The 18413-nt window shown below is 38.2% G+C and overlaps 3 protein-coding genes across 3 annotated transcripts; 2 read left to right on the top strand and 1 right to left on the bottom strand.

Moving 5' to 3' along the window:
• Positions 1–2156: 2156 nt before the first annotated feature.
• LOC130741061 (protein transport protein SEC16A homolog) lies at positions 2157–9953 on the top strand. Its single transcript, XM_057593837.1, has 14 exons — positions 2157–2327; positions 2442–4356; positions 4531–4854; positions 5319–5453; positions 5533–5655; positions 5803–5970; positions 6101–6226; positions 6311–6445; positions 6893–7020; positions 7113–7221; positions 7304–7615; positions 7731–7868; positions 7966–8255; positions 8771–9953. The coding sequence occupies exons 2-14, from the start codon at positions 2575–2577 to the stop codon at positions 9291–9293; spliced, it is 4293 nt and encodes a 1430-aa protein (XP_057449820.1). The 5' UTR covers positions 2157–2327; positions 2442–2574; the 3' UTR covers positions 9294–9953.
• Positions 9954–11598: 1645 nt separating this feature from the next.
• On the top strand, positions 11599–12394 carry LOC130741060 (40S ribosomal protein S30). The gene is made up of 3 exons (XM_057593836.1): positions 11599–11756; positions 11856–11993; positions 12130–12394. The coding sequence occupies exons 1-3, from the start codon at positions 11753–11755 to the stop codon at positions 12174–12176; spliced, it is 189 nt and encodes a 62-aa protein (XP_057449819.1). The 5' UTR covers positions 11599–11752; the 3' UTR covers positions 12177–12394.
• Positions 12395–13749: 1355 nt separating this feature from the next.
• Positions 13750–16664, bottom strand: LOC130741059 (probable pectinesterase 68). Its single transcript, XM_057593835.1, has 5 exons — positions 16238–16664; positions 15919–16108; positions 15617–15823; positions 14449–14687; positions 13750–14109 (listed from the first exon to the last, which is right to left on the bottom strand). The coding sequence occupies exons 1-5, from the start codon at positions 16519–16521 to the stop codon at positions 13953–13955; spliced, it is 1077 nt and encodes a 358-aa protein (XP_057449818.1). The 5' UTR covers positions 16522–16664; the 3' UTR covers positions 13750–13952.
• Between the last annotated feature and the right edge of the window lie 1749 nt (positions 16665–18413).

Genomic DNA, 18413 nt, shown 5'->3' with positions numbered 1-18413 from the left:
TCTTTAGCTCCCACTTCAGCATCCTCAGGGTTAGCGACAAAGTGTTCGCAAAGGCTTCTCGGCCAAACGATGAAAATCCTAGTGCGATAACTTCACGAGGTGTTGTGACAATGGGAAAAGACGACCTCCCCGAAGATTCTGGCTTGTAGACCAGACCCCTAGATTTGCAACGATCGATGATGGTTCAATGGTGGCATTGATATGGGCTAAGGTTACAATATTAAAGATCAAAGATCCATTAATGTGATTCTCGAGCTTTGACACAATGTGACAAAGGTGTATGTGAGAGGGAGAAATTGAAGGTTCAAGGAGAATACCTACAATTGAAGCCATTAAACTCACACCATTGAAGAAAAAATAACCATTAATTCCAAGATTTGTTCAAGTTTAGGTTGTCATTGGGGCAGTGAAGGTCGTGGCGGTTGATTGGAAACCCTAGCCACTTGCAATCCCCTTTCCCAAATTCTTATATACCAACTAACTAGAACCACGCAATCGACCTTTCTTGTTGCGCACATCAAACCAATCCTCATCCCTCCAATCACAACCTAAAAACTCGCAATCAGCTCGAGCAGAACAACACCCAAGAACGCGAGCACAACCACGTCCTCTATCACCCACTCAAACACACACCTCTGTTGGTTGGCTTGATTCATAAAGGTAATGGCTCGCTCGGGTTTGGTTGGACAAGGTCGAGGTTGGGTGATGGGGTTATAGTGTGACACAGTGATGGTTGTAGAGTTGTGGCAATGTGGCCAGTCTGGGTGGCTATTGAGACTCCCAACGGCTGCAACGAAGAGTAGTTTTGGTTGAGGTGCATATGAAATTGATAGCAGTGTCTGAGAAACATTGATTTTTTTTGCGATTAAGCTCTTTGCAAGTCAATTTCACGTGACTTAATGTCACTGGGAGTACTAGACTGGATAACGAGTAATAATATATACACACCTCATTTTTTAAACACTTTATTTCCACCTCTTTTTGTTTCTATCTCTCTCATCTTATCATCTATCACATCTCATACTTTCTCTCTCTTACTTTTTCTTTTCTTCCTATCTCTCTCTTCATTCCACCTCTTCCACCTCAAATGAGAGTTGTGTAAGTAATATTATTGCTAGATAACTAGAGACTATAGTGGAGTTGAATCACTATAAATGTTGCTAACAAACCATTCATAAATTCTCTTTCACAAAAGTTACATAAATTTGTCCTACGGGAATGAATTACTCAGATTGTTTACTTTCTGCCACCGAAAGTATGAAAAATAATGCACATCCACCTAATTTTATCACAAATTAACTACAGCAGCCACTATTCCATCCCCTATTGCCACTGAGTTGTGATATACTCACATCCCTCTTTCTCTTACATATCATTTCCACTCAGCTTTCTTCCTTTCTCTCTCTGCATTTTATGTCACATCACCTATCATATCACTCATTTATCTCTCTTTTCTTCATAATTGGGTAAGGTGGAGGTGGAATTGGTTTGTGAAAATATTATTATTCATTGCCACTTTGCCCGTATCAATAAATTATTGTTGCTGCTTCCTAACTAAATGTTCAGCAAGGCTGTCGGTGTAAGCAATAACAGGACACTATTTCCTCTCCTCTCTTTTTTATTTTATTTTTTTATTCCATTGGTACAAGAAGAGTTTGTGAGGGAAGTGAATGTTAATTAATCATTAAGGTGCAAGTTTTTGTTTTGTTCAGTTGTTAAAAACCTATAACCACATAACCTTATATATACGTTTTATTTTTGTCATGCATTAAACTTGTTTAATAACATAGGATAGACCTTTGACTCAAGTACGGTAGATAATGATGAAGCCAGAAAATACAGAGGTGAACAGACAAAAGTAAATAGCTTGTATAATTTTCTTGTCACTATCTACTTTTTCAACGTCGGTCCACAACTTCAACAACACCTAGCAAATCACCAGAAAGTTACCACTTGACTACTACTACTTGTTATTTATTTATTTATATAAATATAAATAATAATAATAATACAAAAATCCTTGTGGAAAAATAATAAATAAATAAAACGTGCCACAGCCAACAGAAGAATGTGAAACGAGGTGTAGTTTTAAAATTGAAAAATATTATAAAGATAATAATAAAAAGATAAAACTGAAAAAAGATAAACAAAAAAAAAACACACGTAGTTTTATTTTGGTGTGGTGGGTGCGAAATCGAGGGCTTCTTCATCTTGCCAGTATCTCCAAAGATTCTCCCCGAAATTGCGAACGATGGATCTCTGTAAGATTGCATTTGTTTTTTCTGCGTGAAATTGAGTCTCAGAGCATTGCAGTTTCCGATTTCCCGGTATGTTTTTCTTCGATTTCTGGTTATTGAATTGCGCGAGTTTCACAATTTTCCCTGATCTTTGTTCTCTGCTTTTGTTTATTGCAATTTGCAACTATCTACTTGGGGTTTTAGCTTTTTGAGGGATCAGTAACTTCGAGTCGAGCTTTTTTCGGTTTGGATCTCAAGGTTTAGCTCTGGTTAGGGGTGGAATCACCGTGTTTTCCGGTGAAGAGGAATCTGTGAAGGGGTTAGGGTTTTTGAGTCAATGGCGTCGAATCCTCCATTCGTCATGGAGGATCAGTCGGATGATGAGGATTTTTTTGATAAACTGGTTGAGGATGATATGGAGCCCGTGAAGGCTAGTCGTCCTGTTGAAGGGAATGATTCTGATGATGCTAAGGCGTTTGGGAATCTGGGTATCAGTGATGCTGATGCTGCTGCATTTGAGAGTTTGGATACTGGTGAAAGTGGGGTAGTTGAACTCCAAGGGGAACTGGAACCTGTGAAATCTGATGTGGCTTTGGTTGATGGACATGGGCAGGAGGGGAATTCATTACTTGCTTCTAGTTCAGTAGCGTCTGAGAGTAAGAAGGATCCTGGTAACGATGGATCAGAGTTAGTGTCTGCTCCAGCTGTAAGTGAGAGTGATAAAAGCTCTAGTTCAGAGGTAAAGGAAGTGGGTTGGAATTCTTTTTATGCTGATTCAAATGGAGGCATTGGGCTTGGATCATATTCTGACTTTTTCAGCGAGTTGGGAGATCAGTCTACGGATTTTCCAGGGAATGCATCTGATAATTTAAATAGGGAAGTGAACCGTGGTAATGAAGGTCAAAGTGATGGCTTCAATACTTCAGTTAAGCACTTGCAAGATCAAAAGGTTCCAAGTTATGATACAAGTTTTGAATATCCGACGAACAAGCAAGATGATGGCTTAAGTACTTCAGTTAATTATGGGCAGTATCAAGAGGGTCAAGCTTATGATGCATCTTCAGATGCACACACAAATGGACAAGATCTTACTGGTCAGAATTGGGATGATCTTTATCCTGGTTGGAAGTATGATCATGCCACTGGGCAATGGTATCAAATAGATGGGAATAATGCTACAGGCACTGCTCAGCAATGCTCTGAAGCTATTCCAGCTGTGGATTCGGCTGTTTCTTCAGATGGAAAAACAGAGATCTCTTACATGCAACAAACTGCTCAGTCTGTTCCTGGAACTTTAGCTGAAACTGGTACAGCTGAGAGTGTATCTACCTGGAGTCAGGTTTCACAAGGGAATAATGGCTATCCAGAACATATGGTTTTCGATCCTCAGTATCCTGGTTGGTATTATGACACAATTGCTCAAGAATGGCGCTCATTGGAAACTTATAGTTCATCTGTTCAGCCTTCTGTTCATGGACTTGAACATGGGCATGTATCTACCAGTACTTTCTCACCCAATGATAGTAGTTTGTATAGTGGGCATAACCATGCAAATAATTTTGGTTCTTCACAGGGCACCAGTAGCCAGGCTGCAGATGGAAGCTGGAGCGGTTTGCAGGGTGTTAACCATCAGCAGGGTATTGACATGTACACAGCTGAAACTACTGCCAAAAGGGAGGATTATATAACATCTGGTATTTACCAGCAAGTTAATCACTCTTATGGTTCAAGCATTTCTGAGACCAAAGACCAACAAAATACCTCTAGTTCCTTTGGATCAGTTGCGTTGTACAATAAAGTAAACCACGATCATGGTTTTGCTAATGGAACTTTTGAACCAAAAAGTTTTGTTCCTAGTGGGAACATCGGTCAGCAGTTTAATTATTCAAGCACAAAGTTTGATGAACAAAAGAAATTCTCAAATGAGTTTGCTGGAAACCAGAAGCCCTTTAGTTATTCCTATCAATCAAGCCCGGACGGGTATCACAGTCAGTATGCCCCTGATGTTGGAAGATCGTCAGCTGGACGTCCTGCTCATGCCCTGGTAACCTTTGGATTTGGTGGAAAACTCATTGTAATGAAGGATCCGAGTGCTTTGAGCTCATCATATGGAAACCAGGTTAATTCCTGATTCATCTTTTCAGTTGGATCTAAGCCTTTATCTGTCTCTCTGTAAGATCGGAGATTGCTTTTGTAATACTTTTTTTAAAGAGATATTTTTTTCCTCTTTTTCTTCTACTTTCCTATGGGTGATTTCTTTTAAATTATTAACACTTTATGTTCATTTTATCAGAAGGAATCTGTACAAGGTTCTATTTCTGTGTTGAACGTGATGGAAGTTGTCTCAGAGAGCATTGGTTCTTCAAATATTGGAAATTATAGTGGGGATTATTTCCGTGCTCTGAGTCAGCAATCTTTCCCAGGTCCATTGGTTGGTGGGAGTGTTGGAAGTAAGGAGCTGTACAAGTGGTTAGATGAGAGGATTGCTTGCTGCAAATCACCGGACATGGATTATAAGAATGGTGATAGGTTGAGACTCCTTCTCTCCTTGCTTAAAATAGCTTGTCAACATTATGGAAAACTACGTTCTCCTTTTGGTACGGACACCATACTAAAAGTAAGTTACATATATAATTGTTCCAATACGTTTTTTATTTTAATTGTATATCACTGTTAATTGTATTTTCCATACTTTTCAAGGTTGATCAACATTCTATTAGAGTTGTACTGTGCACAATATTTTGCAACATCATTGTTAAAATAGCTTTTTGGGGGGAGGGGGCCACCTTCTATGTTTGCTATCCTGCAGTTACTGTTATGTTGATGCCAATGATATCTGTCGTTTATTTCTCTACTATTAAATCACTTCTTTTTGAAGCGACTTATGATGCAATAAGTATAATTGCTCTGCAAATGGCTGTTGTGCCCTATTTTTCTTTTCTTTGGCTTATATATATGATTGACTTTATTTATCATATCCCTAGGTACCTTGTGATTCTGAGTCATATTACTGCCTGAATACTATTCCTGATAGGATGACTTCCAAATTTGGTAATATCTTGGGGTTTGTATTTTACACAGGAAAGTGATACTCCTGAGTCAGCAGTCGCTAAACTTTTTGCATCTTCCAAGTTGAGTGGCACAGAGTTCACTCACCCTCAGTATGGAAAGCCAAGCCATTGCTTGCAAAACTTGCCTTCAGAAGGGCAAATGATGGTGTGTATTAAGTTAACTCCTGATCCAATCTCCCACTCACATTGTTATGTACCCTTAACTAATTTGGATTCTAATCTAGGCAATGGCTTCTGAGGTACAAAATCTTCTTGTCTTTGGCAAAAAGAAGGAGGCTTTACAATGTGCACAAGAAGCACAACTGTGGGGACCTGCGCTTGTTCTTGCTTCCCAACTTGGTGAACAGGTCAGAGGCCAAATTCTCTGAAATTATGTTTAATACCGTGGTGATACTTTACACCTGAGCTAAATAGTTTTTTTTTCCCTGGTCGTACAGTCTTTTCTTATACTTCCTTTGTTGGGGAAATAAATTTCGGTCATATTTGCCATGCAGTTCTTTGTTGATACAGTGAAGCAAATGGCGCTTTGCCAGCTAGTTGTAGGGTCACCTCTGCGCACTTTATGCCTTCTAATTGCTGGGCAACCAGCTGAAGTATTCTCTATGGATAGCTCAACCAGTGGACATCCAGGTGCTTTTCATATGCCTCAACAGTCTGCACAGGTGATTCCTAATAGGAAATAACAAGCCAAGCAATTCAGATTTTTTTTGACATACATTTGGTCAATAGATGCAGGGGTAATTGGTTTATTGGACTTGTGAGCTCAAACTTTTGCTGTTGCTTCAATTTTAGGTTGGATCTAATGGGATGCTTGATGATTGGGAGGAGAATCTAGCTGTCATATCTACAAACAGAACCAAAGGAGATGAACTTGTAATTATTCACCTTGGTGATTGTTTGTGGAAGGAAAGAAGTGAGGTATAGTTCTCAATCTTTCTCTTCTTTTGTTTAATGATTTTTGTAGGTTTGTATTCTTCTTCTGATTTGAGACTTGTGTTTTAGATTACGGCTGCACACATATGCTATTTAGTTGCTGAAGCAAACTTTGAGTCATATTCAGACAGTGCAAGACTTTGTTTAATTGGAGCTGATCACTGGAAATGTCCTCGAACTTATGCTAGTCCAGAAGCTATCCAGGTACTTTGAAATATATTTAGCTCTTAAGTTGGTTCTTCTACAAAAATTTGGCTTTTCTGTTGCATTTGCTCGTTTTGAGTCCTTTTCTCACAATATCATGTATCTGGGAGTTTTTTGGTTGCCAATTGCCCAAGTTTCTGGGATTTTGCAAGTTTAAAACTAGGAAGTCACGTACATTCTGCTATTATTGTCTGCTTGCTTAGGAGATGGCATTTGGTTTCTTAATTATCCCTCCAGTCTCTGTTTTATCTTCAAATAAAATAGTTTGCTTCTTTTGGTAAACCTTGTGCCTTATGACTTTGTAAATTACCTATCTCTGTGCATACTCTAGCATGAGCTCGTCATATGTTGCTTTCTAAAAGAACATGTCCAATATGATTCAATATTTTGTATCATTTGTTTATGAAATAACTTGAACTTATATTGCTTTGATGGGTAATTGTTCAGAGGACCGAGTTATATGAATATTCTAGGTTGCTGGGAAATTCTCAGTTTATTTTGCATCCATTTCAACCATATAAGCTTATATATGCATATATGCTAGCTGAAGTGGGAAAGGTTTCGGAGTCATTGAAGTAAGTTCATAGAACATTATTTGTCATAATGAATTTTCCTAGTCAGTGTTATATTAATCTTTACATCAAGTCTTATTGTTATTTGATTTCAGGTACTGCCAAGCAGTACAAAAGTCCTTGAAAACTAGCCGTGCTCCGGAAGAAGAAATGTGGAAACAATTGGCATTATCTCTTGAGGAGAGAATTAGAACTCACCAGCAGGTACTTATCCTTAATTAAATCTCTATTGTTTCGATAGTCTTGTTACTTATCCTCTTGTTTAATAATATATATCTATATTCAGGGTGGATATGCTGCAAATTTGGCTCCTGCAAAAATTGTTGGTAGATTGCTTAACTTTTTTGATAGCACTGCACATCGAGTTGTTGGTGGTTTACCACCACCTGCTCCATCATCATCACAAGGAACTGTTCATGGAAGTGAGCAACAGTACCAGCATATGGCATCCAAAGTAGTATCTAGTAGCCAATCAACCATGGCCATGTCATCTTTAGTTCCATCTGCTTCAATGGAACCCACAAGTGAGTGGACAGCTGACAACAATACAATGGCAAAAAGTGTTTCAGAGCCAGATATTGGCCGAAGCCCAAGACAGGTGTGTGAGTACTATGAAAGCTCAGTAAAGATCTTCACCTTCCTCTGCACTTGTTTGGTTAACTTGAGTATATTGTATTTGAACTTGATGAACAAATCTGGCTGATTTACCATAGGAAACGGCTTCACCACCTGATGCACAAGGAAAAGCTCAGGTTTCAGGGGGTACATCTCGCTTTCCTCGTTTTGGTTTTGGCTCACAACTTTTGCAAAAAACAGTGGGGTTAGTCTTGAGACCTCGCTCTGGTAAACAGGTATCATTAGTTATTCTGTATTCTGTTTTATTTTCTTTTCCTGCTCAACAGTCTGATTGTGCCTACACAAATTGTTCTTGATCTAATTTTTATGTAGGCTAAATTGGGCGAGAAAAATAAGTTCTATTATGATGAAAAGCTGAAGAGATGGGTTGAGGAAGGTGCCGAACCTCCGACTGAAGAAGCTGCACTGCCACCACCTCCAACAACTGCATTCCAGAATGGTTCAGCTGAATACAACTTGAAATCTGCATTGAAGACAGAAGGTGTGACTCCTAATGAGGGCTCTATTGTAAGAACTGGTCCTGAACTTGGTCCAGGGATGCCACCGATGCCACCTAGTTCAAATCAATTCTCTGCCCGCAGCCGCTTAGGTGTTCGGTCAAGGTAACAGCTTATTTTCAATTCTTGTTATCATTTTACATTTGTAAGCAGAGGTCAGCTTTGCTTTTACCGATACTTGTTAGCTGTTAAGAACTATAAAATGAACATGCTGTTGGTATCTCTATTCGATTATAAAATTTGATATTAAAACTTTTCAATAAATAAAAAAATTGTAGCACCTACATTCTAGAAGGACGAGGTAGCATAGTAGTTTAATCTGAAGATGTATGTATTTTAGTCCCCCCCCCCCCCTAGATGATAGGGACTAAAGCCAAATCTGATTATAAAATGAGGGATCTCTGGAGTATTTTCTTGTTTCTAGGCATAACTAAAATGAGTATTAGAAAAACCAAAGACGAAAAAAGAGGAAATGAGAATACCTAGCTGTTATGGGTTTCATGTACAACCAGATGAGTTTCCAGAAACAAGAAGAGATATTTCTTATTTACCAGTCTCTCAATTATCAACAGAATTTGGAAGGCAGATTATATTGATGAAACTGTTTATTGACTACACAGGTACGTTGACACCTTCAACCAAGGTGGTGGAAACTCTGCAAACTTGTTTCAGCCCCCTTCTGTTCCATCTGTGAAACCTGTTCTTCCTGCCAACGCTAAATTTTTCGTTCCTGCTCCCGCACCATCATCAAATCACAACACAATGGAGGCTATAGCAGAAAGCAACCAAGAAGATAGTACAGCTAATGAAGATCCTTCAACATCTTCCACGAATGATTGGTCATACCAACCCCCAAAACATGTATCGGCAGTGGCCATGCAAAAGTTTCCAAGTATGGGGAACATCTCAAAACAGGGAGCAACAGGTGGTAGTAACTCTCATTTTGCTAATTCACGTCGAACAGCTTCATGGAGTGGGAATGTTAATGATGCATTTAGCCCTCCAACAGTGCGTGAAACTAAGCCGTTGGGGGATGCTTTGGGCATGCCACCGTGGACATTCATTCCTAATCAGTCTTCTTCAATGCATCCAACTATGAAAAGTAGCAGTTTTGGGGAAGATCTTCAAGAGGTTGAACTTTGAGCAGTTACTGAAGCTGTAAATATCAAAATTTTGTTTTTGATCATCAGAATAACGGGGCCTCCCTGCTTCTGGATTTCTCTGGAAGTATGGAACCATGGGGCACGGCAGATGGTGTCCATACAGAAACAAACATGTCTATCCCTCTCACCCCTTCCCATCATCATTTCTGTTAATTTTACTCCCCACCTGGTGATGTATGATTAAATGTAGATGGCTCACTTGATAGGAGGTGTTGTTTTGTTTTAAACACCATTGGAGTTGATGCTGGCTTTCATCACAGGGTTATGGAACTGGTTTCTTTTGCAAGGGATAGGACCACCTGCTGGGAGTATATAACTCATTTGTTAATTTTATCAAACATGAAACACAATGCCCCCAAAGACGGCCTCAACAGAGCAAAGTTCAAAAGAATAGTGTATTGAATTGTAAAATATAGTTTTCTACCTTTTTTTTATTTGTTTTAAGTTCTCAAATGATATTAAATCTTCAATTTCTAGACTTCAGATTTTATTGGAAGTCTTATCTTTGTTTACATTTATATTTATATAAGACGTGACGATGGGGTAAAGGTAATGTGGGGAATGTGCTCGCTGGTGATTATTTCAAAATGTTTGTTGAAAGGATTGAATAATATTTCAAAATGTCACTTCAATTTCCTTATGTATCTGTGTAATTTTGTTTAGGGTTAAATATATTTTTCGTTCTTATATGACATTTTAGATTTAGTCCCGTCAAAAGTTTAATGTTTTTAATCCCCTATAAAATATAAAAATAATGTGTACTTTGCGGGACATATCTTTGGTGGTAGAGACTATTTGGACCATCCCTCTTTACTATCCACACCATCCCCTTTTTTTATAATTCCAAAAATACCCCCCACATAGAAAACAAACAAAGCAGTAAAAAAAAAAATACTCTCACAATCTCACCTTCTTCTTCCTTCTTCCTCTTCCACTCTCACCTTCCCCTGTCCCTATTTCATCTTCTAAATCAATATATCACACACCTTGAAGCTCCAAATAAGTGTAGAAGATAAGTGGGTGAGATCAAGAGAAGATTAGAAGCTCAAAATAGGTGAGATTTTGGGATTTTTACGGGTTTTTCGCGTAAATCTGGGTTGAATATGTGGGTTCTAGTTCGTTCCGCCACTTAAAATGCGGACGTTTAATTGCTACCGCTATTTTAGTAGCGGTAACTTCCGCTATCTTAATAGCGGTAACTACCGCTATCTTAGTAGCGGTAACTACCGCAATTAAAATAGCTGTAACATCCGCTATCAAGGTAGCTGTAACTTCCGCTATTTTTGTCTAATGCTCACGTTTGTTGTGTCCGCTATCTTGATAGCGGAAGTTACCGCTATCTTGACTGCGGTAGTTACCGCTATCTTGATTGCGGAAGGTTTTGAAACCGTGTGTGGGTTTTTAAGCAAACCAGAGGGAACAACTCAGAGGAACTTACCAGAGTCAAGGTTCCTTCTGAAATCGAGTGTGAGTTTTCCTTCTTCCTCTTTCTTTCTTTATTCTCCTTCTGAAATCGTGATGGTGATGGACGACGGAGAATGGAGGCTAGGGTTTTGGTGGGGAAGGGTGAAGGACGTGATGGAGGCTGGGATTTTGGTGGGGAAACCGTGAGAGAAGGAGATGAGGAGGAGGAGATGAGGGCCACCGTCAGAATGAGAGAAGGAGATGAGGAGGGGGAGATGCGGCCGAGAATGAGAGAGAGGGAGATGGTGGGATTAGTTTTTTTTTTTAATTGGAGCAGTTATTTTTTAAAATATTTGGGGGTATAAATGTATTTTTGCACTTAAGGGGATGGTGTGGATAGTAAAGAGGGATGGTCCAAATAGTCTCTGCCATCTTTGGTACTTCTTAGTTCTTAATTGAACAGCTCACTAAGATGGTCATTGTTTGTTTTTTGCCACCACCACCTCCAACGTCCATCTTTTCCTTCTCACCACCCATCCTCCACCACTACTCTCTTATTTTTTTGTCAATCACCACTACTCTTTGTTACACTTATGAATTCATGTTGCGAAACCTTTTCTTTTTACACCTAGATATTCAACTTCCGAAAATATGACTTTTTATTTATGAAATTTCAAGTTTAGGAAGTATATTTCATAAACAAAAATCCGGAACTTGAAATTCCTGTAAACATATGGTTATGTATAAAATTATTAAAATACATAAATAGTAGTAAATTTTATTTAAGGATATTTTAAAATAAAAAATTACAAAACTTTAGGGTGTGTATGGGTTGGAGTTTTTAAGAAACGGGCCTTCAAGCCCACTTCTTTGGAGCCCAAAACTCTAAAACCCTAACTCTAATCGTAGCAATACTCATAGATCATCTCACCCTACTCGCTGTTACTTGTAATCTGCTTCTGTTTGCACCTGCAGCCGCAGCGAGGAGGAGAGCGACCCAATCTTCACCAGAGAAATTCATCTTCACACTCAGCCATGGGTAAGCAAGCAATCTGGTTACTCTGAATCGAACTAGTCACGATGTGTTTTCATTTCGTTCAAAATCAATCAATCGATAACAATATGATGTAATTTGCAGGAAAGGTTCACGGATCACTTGCTCGTGCCGGAAAAGTGAGGGGACAAACCCCCAAAGTTGCCAAGCAGGATAAGAAGAAGAAGCCCCGTGGCCGTGCCCACAAGCGCATGCAGTACAACCGCCGATTCGTCACCGCCGGTAACCCTCCAAACCCTAGTTTATTCAATTCACTCACATATTTGATTGAGTAACCATTTTCCAATCTGTTAGGAAATTACAACACGCGAAATTGTTCGATTTCTGATGTAGGATTTTGATTTTGGTTTATTTGTAGTGGTTGGATTCGGCAAGAAGAGGGGACCCAACTCATCTGAGAAGTGAGCCTGAACCTTGTTATTCTTTAGCTAGACAACAATCATGTGACTAATCTTTTTTGTTCTGTTTCGTTTTTTTTCCGAGTTAAGGGTTTGATTATGTACTCTGAATGGTGTTTTTGTTAGTTGGATATCAAGCTATACGTTTTGAATACAGTTGTAATTTGCTTGCTTAGATTGTTGCTTGGATTCTTTGATGAAATGATTAAGATAGCTTTGCCCTTATTGTTTCGGTAATTGGTTTTAACATTTGTAGTTTGTTACATTATTAGAGTGCTGCTGGATTTGTGAAGTAAACCAGTGCTGTTCAAATCTCAGCATGATTGTTATCCAATCATGTCAAAATCACTAGAGTGTTTTTGATTGTTCAATTAAATCTATCCATGATAAATATAATATTAGATAGGATTCTCTCGAGTTTTCTTCCAGTCCTATATTGTAGCATTCTGAGTTAGACAAGATTTACATCTTCCTCAGTTGTTTGAGCTTCACGTAAATGGAATCGAGATTAGTCTCCTGAAGTGCATGTTTGAACCCTTTGAACCAATTCTGATTTTGTTGAAACTTGGTCACATTACTTTATCTTGTTTGAAAAACATCAACCAGCACTACATTTAGACAAATTGATTATCTTTACCAAAATCCGTATTCTCTGTAAACTGAAGGTTTTATATCATCCTAAGGTTTGACATTTTCTGACAGAAATAGGTATACATTTGCTAGTCCAGAACAGGATAAGATACTGATTCATGTGGTAGTTGCTTTAGAAATCAAAATATATGCAATAACATGTAGCATCTCATTACTACCGTTAGGATATGTTTGTGAATTGAGTTTTTCGAGGGGAGAGAAGGGAAGGGAGAGGCTTCTGAGAAGTCCTCCTCTTGTTTGTGAGATATTATTAAGAGGGGAAGACTTTTGGGGTATTTATGAAAAACCCTCCAAAACCCCTCTAAAACTCATTTAGATATATATTTTAGTTCCCCAAATTGAAGGGTTTTGGGGAATTTAGTACTCCCAAACAAAGGATGGGCTTACCCCACTTCCCCCTCTCTTACCCTCCCCCTACTTCTCCTCCAAGTCTTCCTACCATCCCCTATTTCACGAACACACTTTTAGGCTTTGTTTGCAAGTTTTATTTTTGGAGGGGAGGGAAGTAAATGAGAGGTTTATGAGAAGTTCTTCCCTTATTTGATAAGAGGGTAAAAGTTTGAGGAATTTTTGAAAGCCTTTCAAAACTTCTCCAAGACCTTCCTCTAGTAATTTTGTGGAGTTCCTCCAAATTGGGGGTTTTGGTTGAATTTGGAGCTCCTAAACAGTAGGAAGGCTTTGGACCAAAAAAAAAACAGTAGGAAGGCTGCTTCTCCCCTCCCTCAAAAACTCTCAAACACACCCTTAAAGTTTTGCTACTGAGTTCGACATTCAGCTCTAAACCACTGAAAAATAGTCTGAGTTTCACAGATGTATAAAACAGGATAATCATACTAGTTTTTAAGAGAAAAAAAAGGTGGATGTGCTTTATGTGGTGGAAAAGAAAGAGATAGAAAAAGAACAAGAGGAAAATTGTATAGAAGAGAAAGTAAAAAGAAAAAATTGCATCATTATTTTGGGTTTTATTAATTAATTACATTTGAATGAGATTAAAGAATAATGAATGAAAAGTCACAAAACACACGAAGACTCTACAAGGAGAATGAATGAATGAATTATTAGCAAAAAAAGGTAAAAATGGTTTTGAATGGACGGCAACAAAGTAAATTGTTTCTTCTCTTCCTCTTTCTTTCTAAGCATCTGAGGGTGCTATCCAGTGTCTTCCATTAACGAAGCTCTTAACCAGAAATGGATGGGCCGATTCAAAATCTAACTCTCTGGCCCATGAGACCCCACGCACAGCCCCTGCTCCAGGCCCCCAACACTTGTACACTCCGAAGAACACAGTCCTGTTCCATGGTACAATTAATTCAGTCATAGCAATCAACTTTTCAATGTTTATGTTGTTTGTCGCAAAAAATGTTGACTTATTTCCTAAAGCCATGATGGCATGCATTAGGATGCAATAATTGTTCTCTTTCACATGATTGGAACAAGCCGAAAGAGATTGGAGGATGTAGTAGGGACAGGATTTCAAACTCAAAACACTTTTCACAAAAGGATAGGTAGTATATTTTAGTGTAACATAATCATCTTACTGTAATTAGATGCTGACAAAGTGCACCTTTGATACGAAATTTGAGCTAGTTGAGATTGAGAGAAGAGGAATGGAAGGTTAGATAGTTTACTTGTTCTTGTTGTTGGCATGGTCCCAATCATCCCAACCACCATGTGCAACTATATCATCGAAGTATGTGTGGGAGTACACAATTCTGGAGTACTGGCCCATTGCTCGGCCCACATATATTGGGCCTGTACCTGTCACCCTGCACCTTACGAACGCGAAGCCTGTCTTCTCGTTTGGATACTTCCTATCGTGTGCTGCTATTGAACCGAACCTCGTTGCTATTGAATGAAGCTGGCAATCCTGAATCAATCACATATTGTGTCACTCCATCAAATGCATCATATTATTCAATTTAATTTACATGAATTACTGTCTATGTCCACGTAAACATGCAGTATACATCTCTAATTTTTCAACAACCAAACTTTTCAACTAAGTATGTTCCAATGATAACTAAATAAAAAACCAATGTTGCTTATAACAAAGAGATGGTGGTAACTGTCTGGTCTGCATTGTGGATGTTGTACTAAATTTTCTATTTTAAATTTGTGTATTAGGATATATTATGTTTTAGTTTTTGTTATTAATTGATCTATCAAGTGTTAAGTTAATTACTTATGCATATGATAAAATGGCTCTGATTACATTTGATAGAATATAAACTGTTTATAGAAAGCAGTTTCAACTTTTTTAGACATTAACGCTTCCATTGTAAAACTTGTGAACACGGTCATGGATCTGATCTCTCAATAACACCAGCTACGTACCTAATTCTTCTACAATATCAAAAATCATAATAACATGCTATAATTTATCTCTACCATATGTCCATATCTAAAATCATAATAACATGCCTCTATCACTATGACCTGTTTTAATCTTTAAGTTCATGAATTTATTTTAAATTCAGTAGTTATTATATCCAATGCTTGATATGGTTTTATTGTTCTTTTATGCATCTCACTGTTTTGGATTTGTCTTCTCCTACAAAAGTCAGAGTGTGCTGACACACAGGTACAACGTGGCAAAAAAGTTTGTTTCCTTTTTTCTAGCTCACCACTCACTGATTCCTGGTCCCTGAGACCCTGACCAAGCTACTACCAACGCCTCAAATATAATATACAGACAACTGCAACAGTAGTCTTCTACATTCTAATCCCGTGATCGGTATTACCATAAAAGAACATAAATGAATACTTATGAAGAAAAGCAGACAATTAACTAATTACCTTGTACATGGACCTTCCATTGCCAAAAATGAAATCAATAGAGCCCTCAATATAGCATTCCTTGAAATAGTGCCTGCCGGCATCGTCACAAAGCGTGTCCTGCGCACCGTAGAAGCCACACCCGGAGAAGAATGCTTTGTCCCCCGATATTCGAAACGCCGCCGCTTGCCATCCCTGCATCCCTGGCATTGGTGCAGGTGCGGTGTTCTGCATGTTAACAGCATTATTGGTATTTATTTGCAGGCAACTTAAGCAGTAAATATAAAGTAGTTAAATATTCAACAAGTTAATAATTATTTTACCTTGAAGCTGATATTCCTAGCAGAAAAATAGTTAGCAAAAACTGTTACAGAAGCAGTTCTGTAAGTTCGCAACTGTTGTCCGTTAGGACCAGGATCACTTGCTCTATCATGCCACTCAATCACCGTCACTCCCTTTCCCTCGCCCTGAAATGTAATGTAGGGCTTTGTCGCCGGCACCACCACCTTCTCTCTGCAATATTGCGATGCCAAACAAATTAAAAGAATGCAGAATTAATTATCAACTCATCTAAATTAATAATAGTTAATAAATATATAGCAGAGAACAAAGTTAAATTTAACTGAAGGCTTCATATCATACATGTAGTAACCGGCGCTGATTTGAATGAGGACGTTCATTCTATTGTTTTCCGGCACAGCATTGACGGCGTCTTGGACGCACTGGAACTGGCCACCGCCGTTAACGTCAACTGTGATTACACGGCGACCGACCGGTCCGATCCAACTGTGGTTCTTCTTTAAAGACAGTGGATTGAAGGCAATGTCGTGGTGGTGGTGTACGCATGTCACGGTTGTAGCTGCATAGAATATGTAAGTGAAAATAACCAGAAGAAATTGCAGAATGAGAATTAAGAGAGATGCCATTAATTAGATAATAATTAATAGCATGGATCGAACGCCAAAGATTGAGCTAGTGAAGAGAGATATCAATGTGTGATGTTGTATTGTATTTATATATATGGGAATGGGAGTAGAATAATAATTACGTTAAAGTATATTGGAGGAAATAATATGCATATACAGTGTGTGTGCAAGTAAAAAGGTAGAAGAAAGAGGGCACTAACTATGTTTTACTTTATAGATTCTTTTTATATTTTTTATTTGAGGAATATATATAGCAATATGGAGTCCAATCCATTGTGTTTCCAACGGTCATTTTAATTACCGGGGTATAGGGGGCATATATGTGTGTAGGTATAGATGTGGACTTTAGGGAAATTGATTGGTTGGAATTGGAATTGCAAATTTGTACATCTATACTCTATATAAAACTGGTGGGTCATCATCCTTTTGGCTTATTATCTCCGGGTAAAATACCTTGGTGATCGAAGTCCATGTATTTTTTTCATGTTCACCTCAAGTGTGTTACATGCAATATTATTAATTAATACCTCCAAAGTTTCAAATGGTCAACCGTGGCGGAATCAGAATTGCTTGCAATGCAACAAATTTAGCCTATTCCAATTTTGTTCATTCGGTTCATGAAGCAAATTTGTTCTAACCACAATTGCTTATAGAAACTTAATATAATGCACACATATAGATATCAAATGAGAATGCCATATATTAAAATCCAGCTCCCAATAAGATGGTGAATGTTTCACGTATATATCTTATTATTCTTGAGATAATGGGATCTATTCTAGTCTAGTCTAAGGATTGATTAATTTGTGGATTTAGCCATATTAGTTTTGTTAATTGTAAAACCTTATCTTTGCAGACCATGTCCACTGATTCACCACAATGGTTATGCCTCAAACGGTCATTTGGATGAAGGTGATGTTAGGTGTTGATGACAGACACGTGAATCGTGATGGTCCCAGCATGGATTAAATACTATTTTGGTATTATGCCTGTCCAACCTTTTTCATCGTTTTAATTGCAGACAAGTTGGGCCCACCTATCATCAAAAGTTTCTACGTTTGTGAGCCCACAATTTTTTTTGAACGTTGGGGCCCGATCGAACACTGACTTCTTCTTCTATAATTTGGATGACATGGGATGGGACAATATTTACACGAACTTGTAAACAAGTCCTCAATCATGATTTGACCACACAAAAAATCCTCAATCATGATTGGTTATAGCGGAAAAGGAAAATTCAGTGATCATTGGTGTTTCACGGGAACGGAGCCAGCCAGCCACGGCGGTGTCTCACTTCCAAAGCAGCTGCCCAAAGTATAGTATACTCTGTTTGTTCATTAAAAAGTGTTAGCAATACTCATTTTAACTTTTTCTCTCTTTGATTAGTTAAAATTCATATGAATTGCATTAAATTGAAAAATAAGCTCATATTTTTTAATGGACCTCACATTAGTCTCAATAAATTAATGAAAGTGTTGGAAAGAAAGTGTTTAAATGAATGTTATTGGCTTTTTTTATCCTTACATAATTCTTGTAAACTAAGTTGAAAGTTTATTGGCTAAAAAGCATTTTTGACCCCTGATGTTTCAAGTTTGTGCAAATTTTGCCCCTATCTATTTTTGTCGATATTTCTATCCCTCATGTTTTCAAACAGTGCACCGTCTACCCCTGACGGAGGGGTAGACGGTGCACTGTTTGAAAACATGAGGGGTAGACGATGCACTGTTTGAAAACATGAGGGGTAGAAACATCGACAAAAATAGAGTAAGGGCAGAATTTGCACAAACTTAAAACATCAGGGGCCAAAAGTGCTTTTTAGCCAAGTTTATTCAATTTCCACTAAAATGGTAAGCAAATACATTGTAATTCAAGCAGTATATATACTCCATCAC

Source organism: Lotus japonicus, chromosome 2 (genome assembly GCF_012489685.1).
Source record: "Lotus japonicus ecotype B-129 chromosome 2, LjGifu_v1.2".
In the NCBI taxonomy this organism is placed as follows: domain Eukaryota; kingdom Viridiplantae; phylum Streptophyta; class Magnoliopsida; order Fabales; family Fabaceae; genus Lotus; species Lotus japonicus.
Note: the sequence above shows the minus strand (reverse complement) of the source record. Positions and strands in the feature narration are given on the sequence as shown.

Excerpts from the sequence above, each read along its gene's own strand:
- LOC130741059 (XM_057593835.1), bottom strand. The coding sequence starts at position 16,521 with ATGGCATCTCTCTTAATTCTCATTCTGCAATTTCTTCTGGTTATTTTC. Across the intron at positions 15,824-15,918 it reads CTAGGAATATCAGCTTCAAG|AACACCGCACCTGCACCAAT; the intron begins GTAAAATAATTA and ends GTTAACATGCAG. Across the intron at positions 14,110-14,448 it reads CATGCCAACAACAAGAACAA|GACTGTGTTCTTCGGAGTGT; the intron begins GTAAACTATCTA and ends ACCATGGAACAG.
- LOC130741061 (XM_057593837.1), top strand. The coding sequence starts at position 2,575 with ATGGCGTCGAATCCTCCATTCGTCATGGAGGATCAGTCGGATGATGAG. Across the intron at positions 4,855-5,318 it reads GTACGGACACCATACTAAAA|GAAAGTGATACTCCTGAGTC; the intron begins GTAAGTTACATA and ends TATTTTACACAG. Across the intron at positions 8,256-8,770 it reads CGCTTAGGTGTTCGGTCAAG|GTACGTTGACACCTTCAACC; the intron begins GTAACAGCTTAT and ends TTGACTACACAG.
- LOC130741060 (XM_057593836.1), top strand. Across the intron at positions 11,994-12,129 it reads CCGCCGATTCGTCACCGCCG|TGGTTGGATTCGGCAAGAAG; the intron begins GTAACCCTCCAA and ends GTTTATTTGTAG.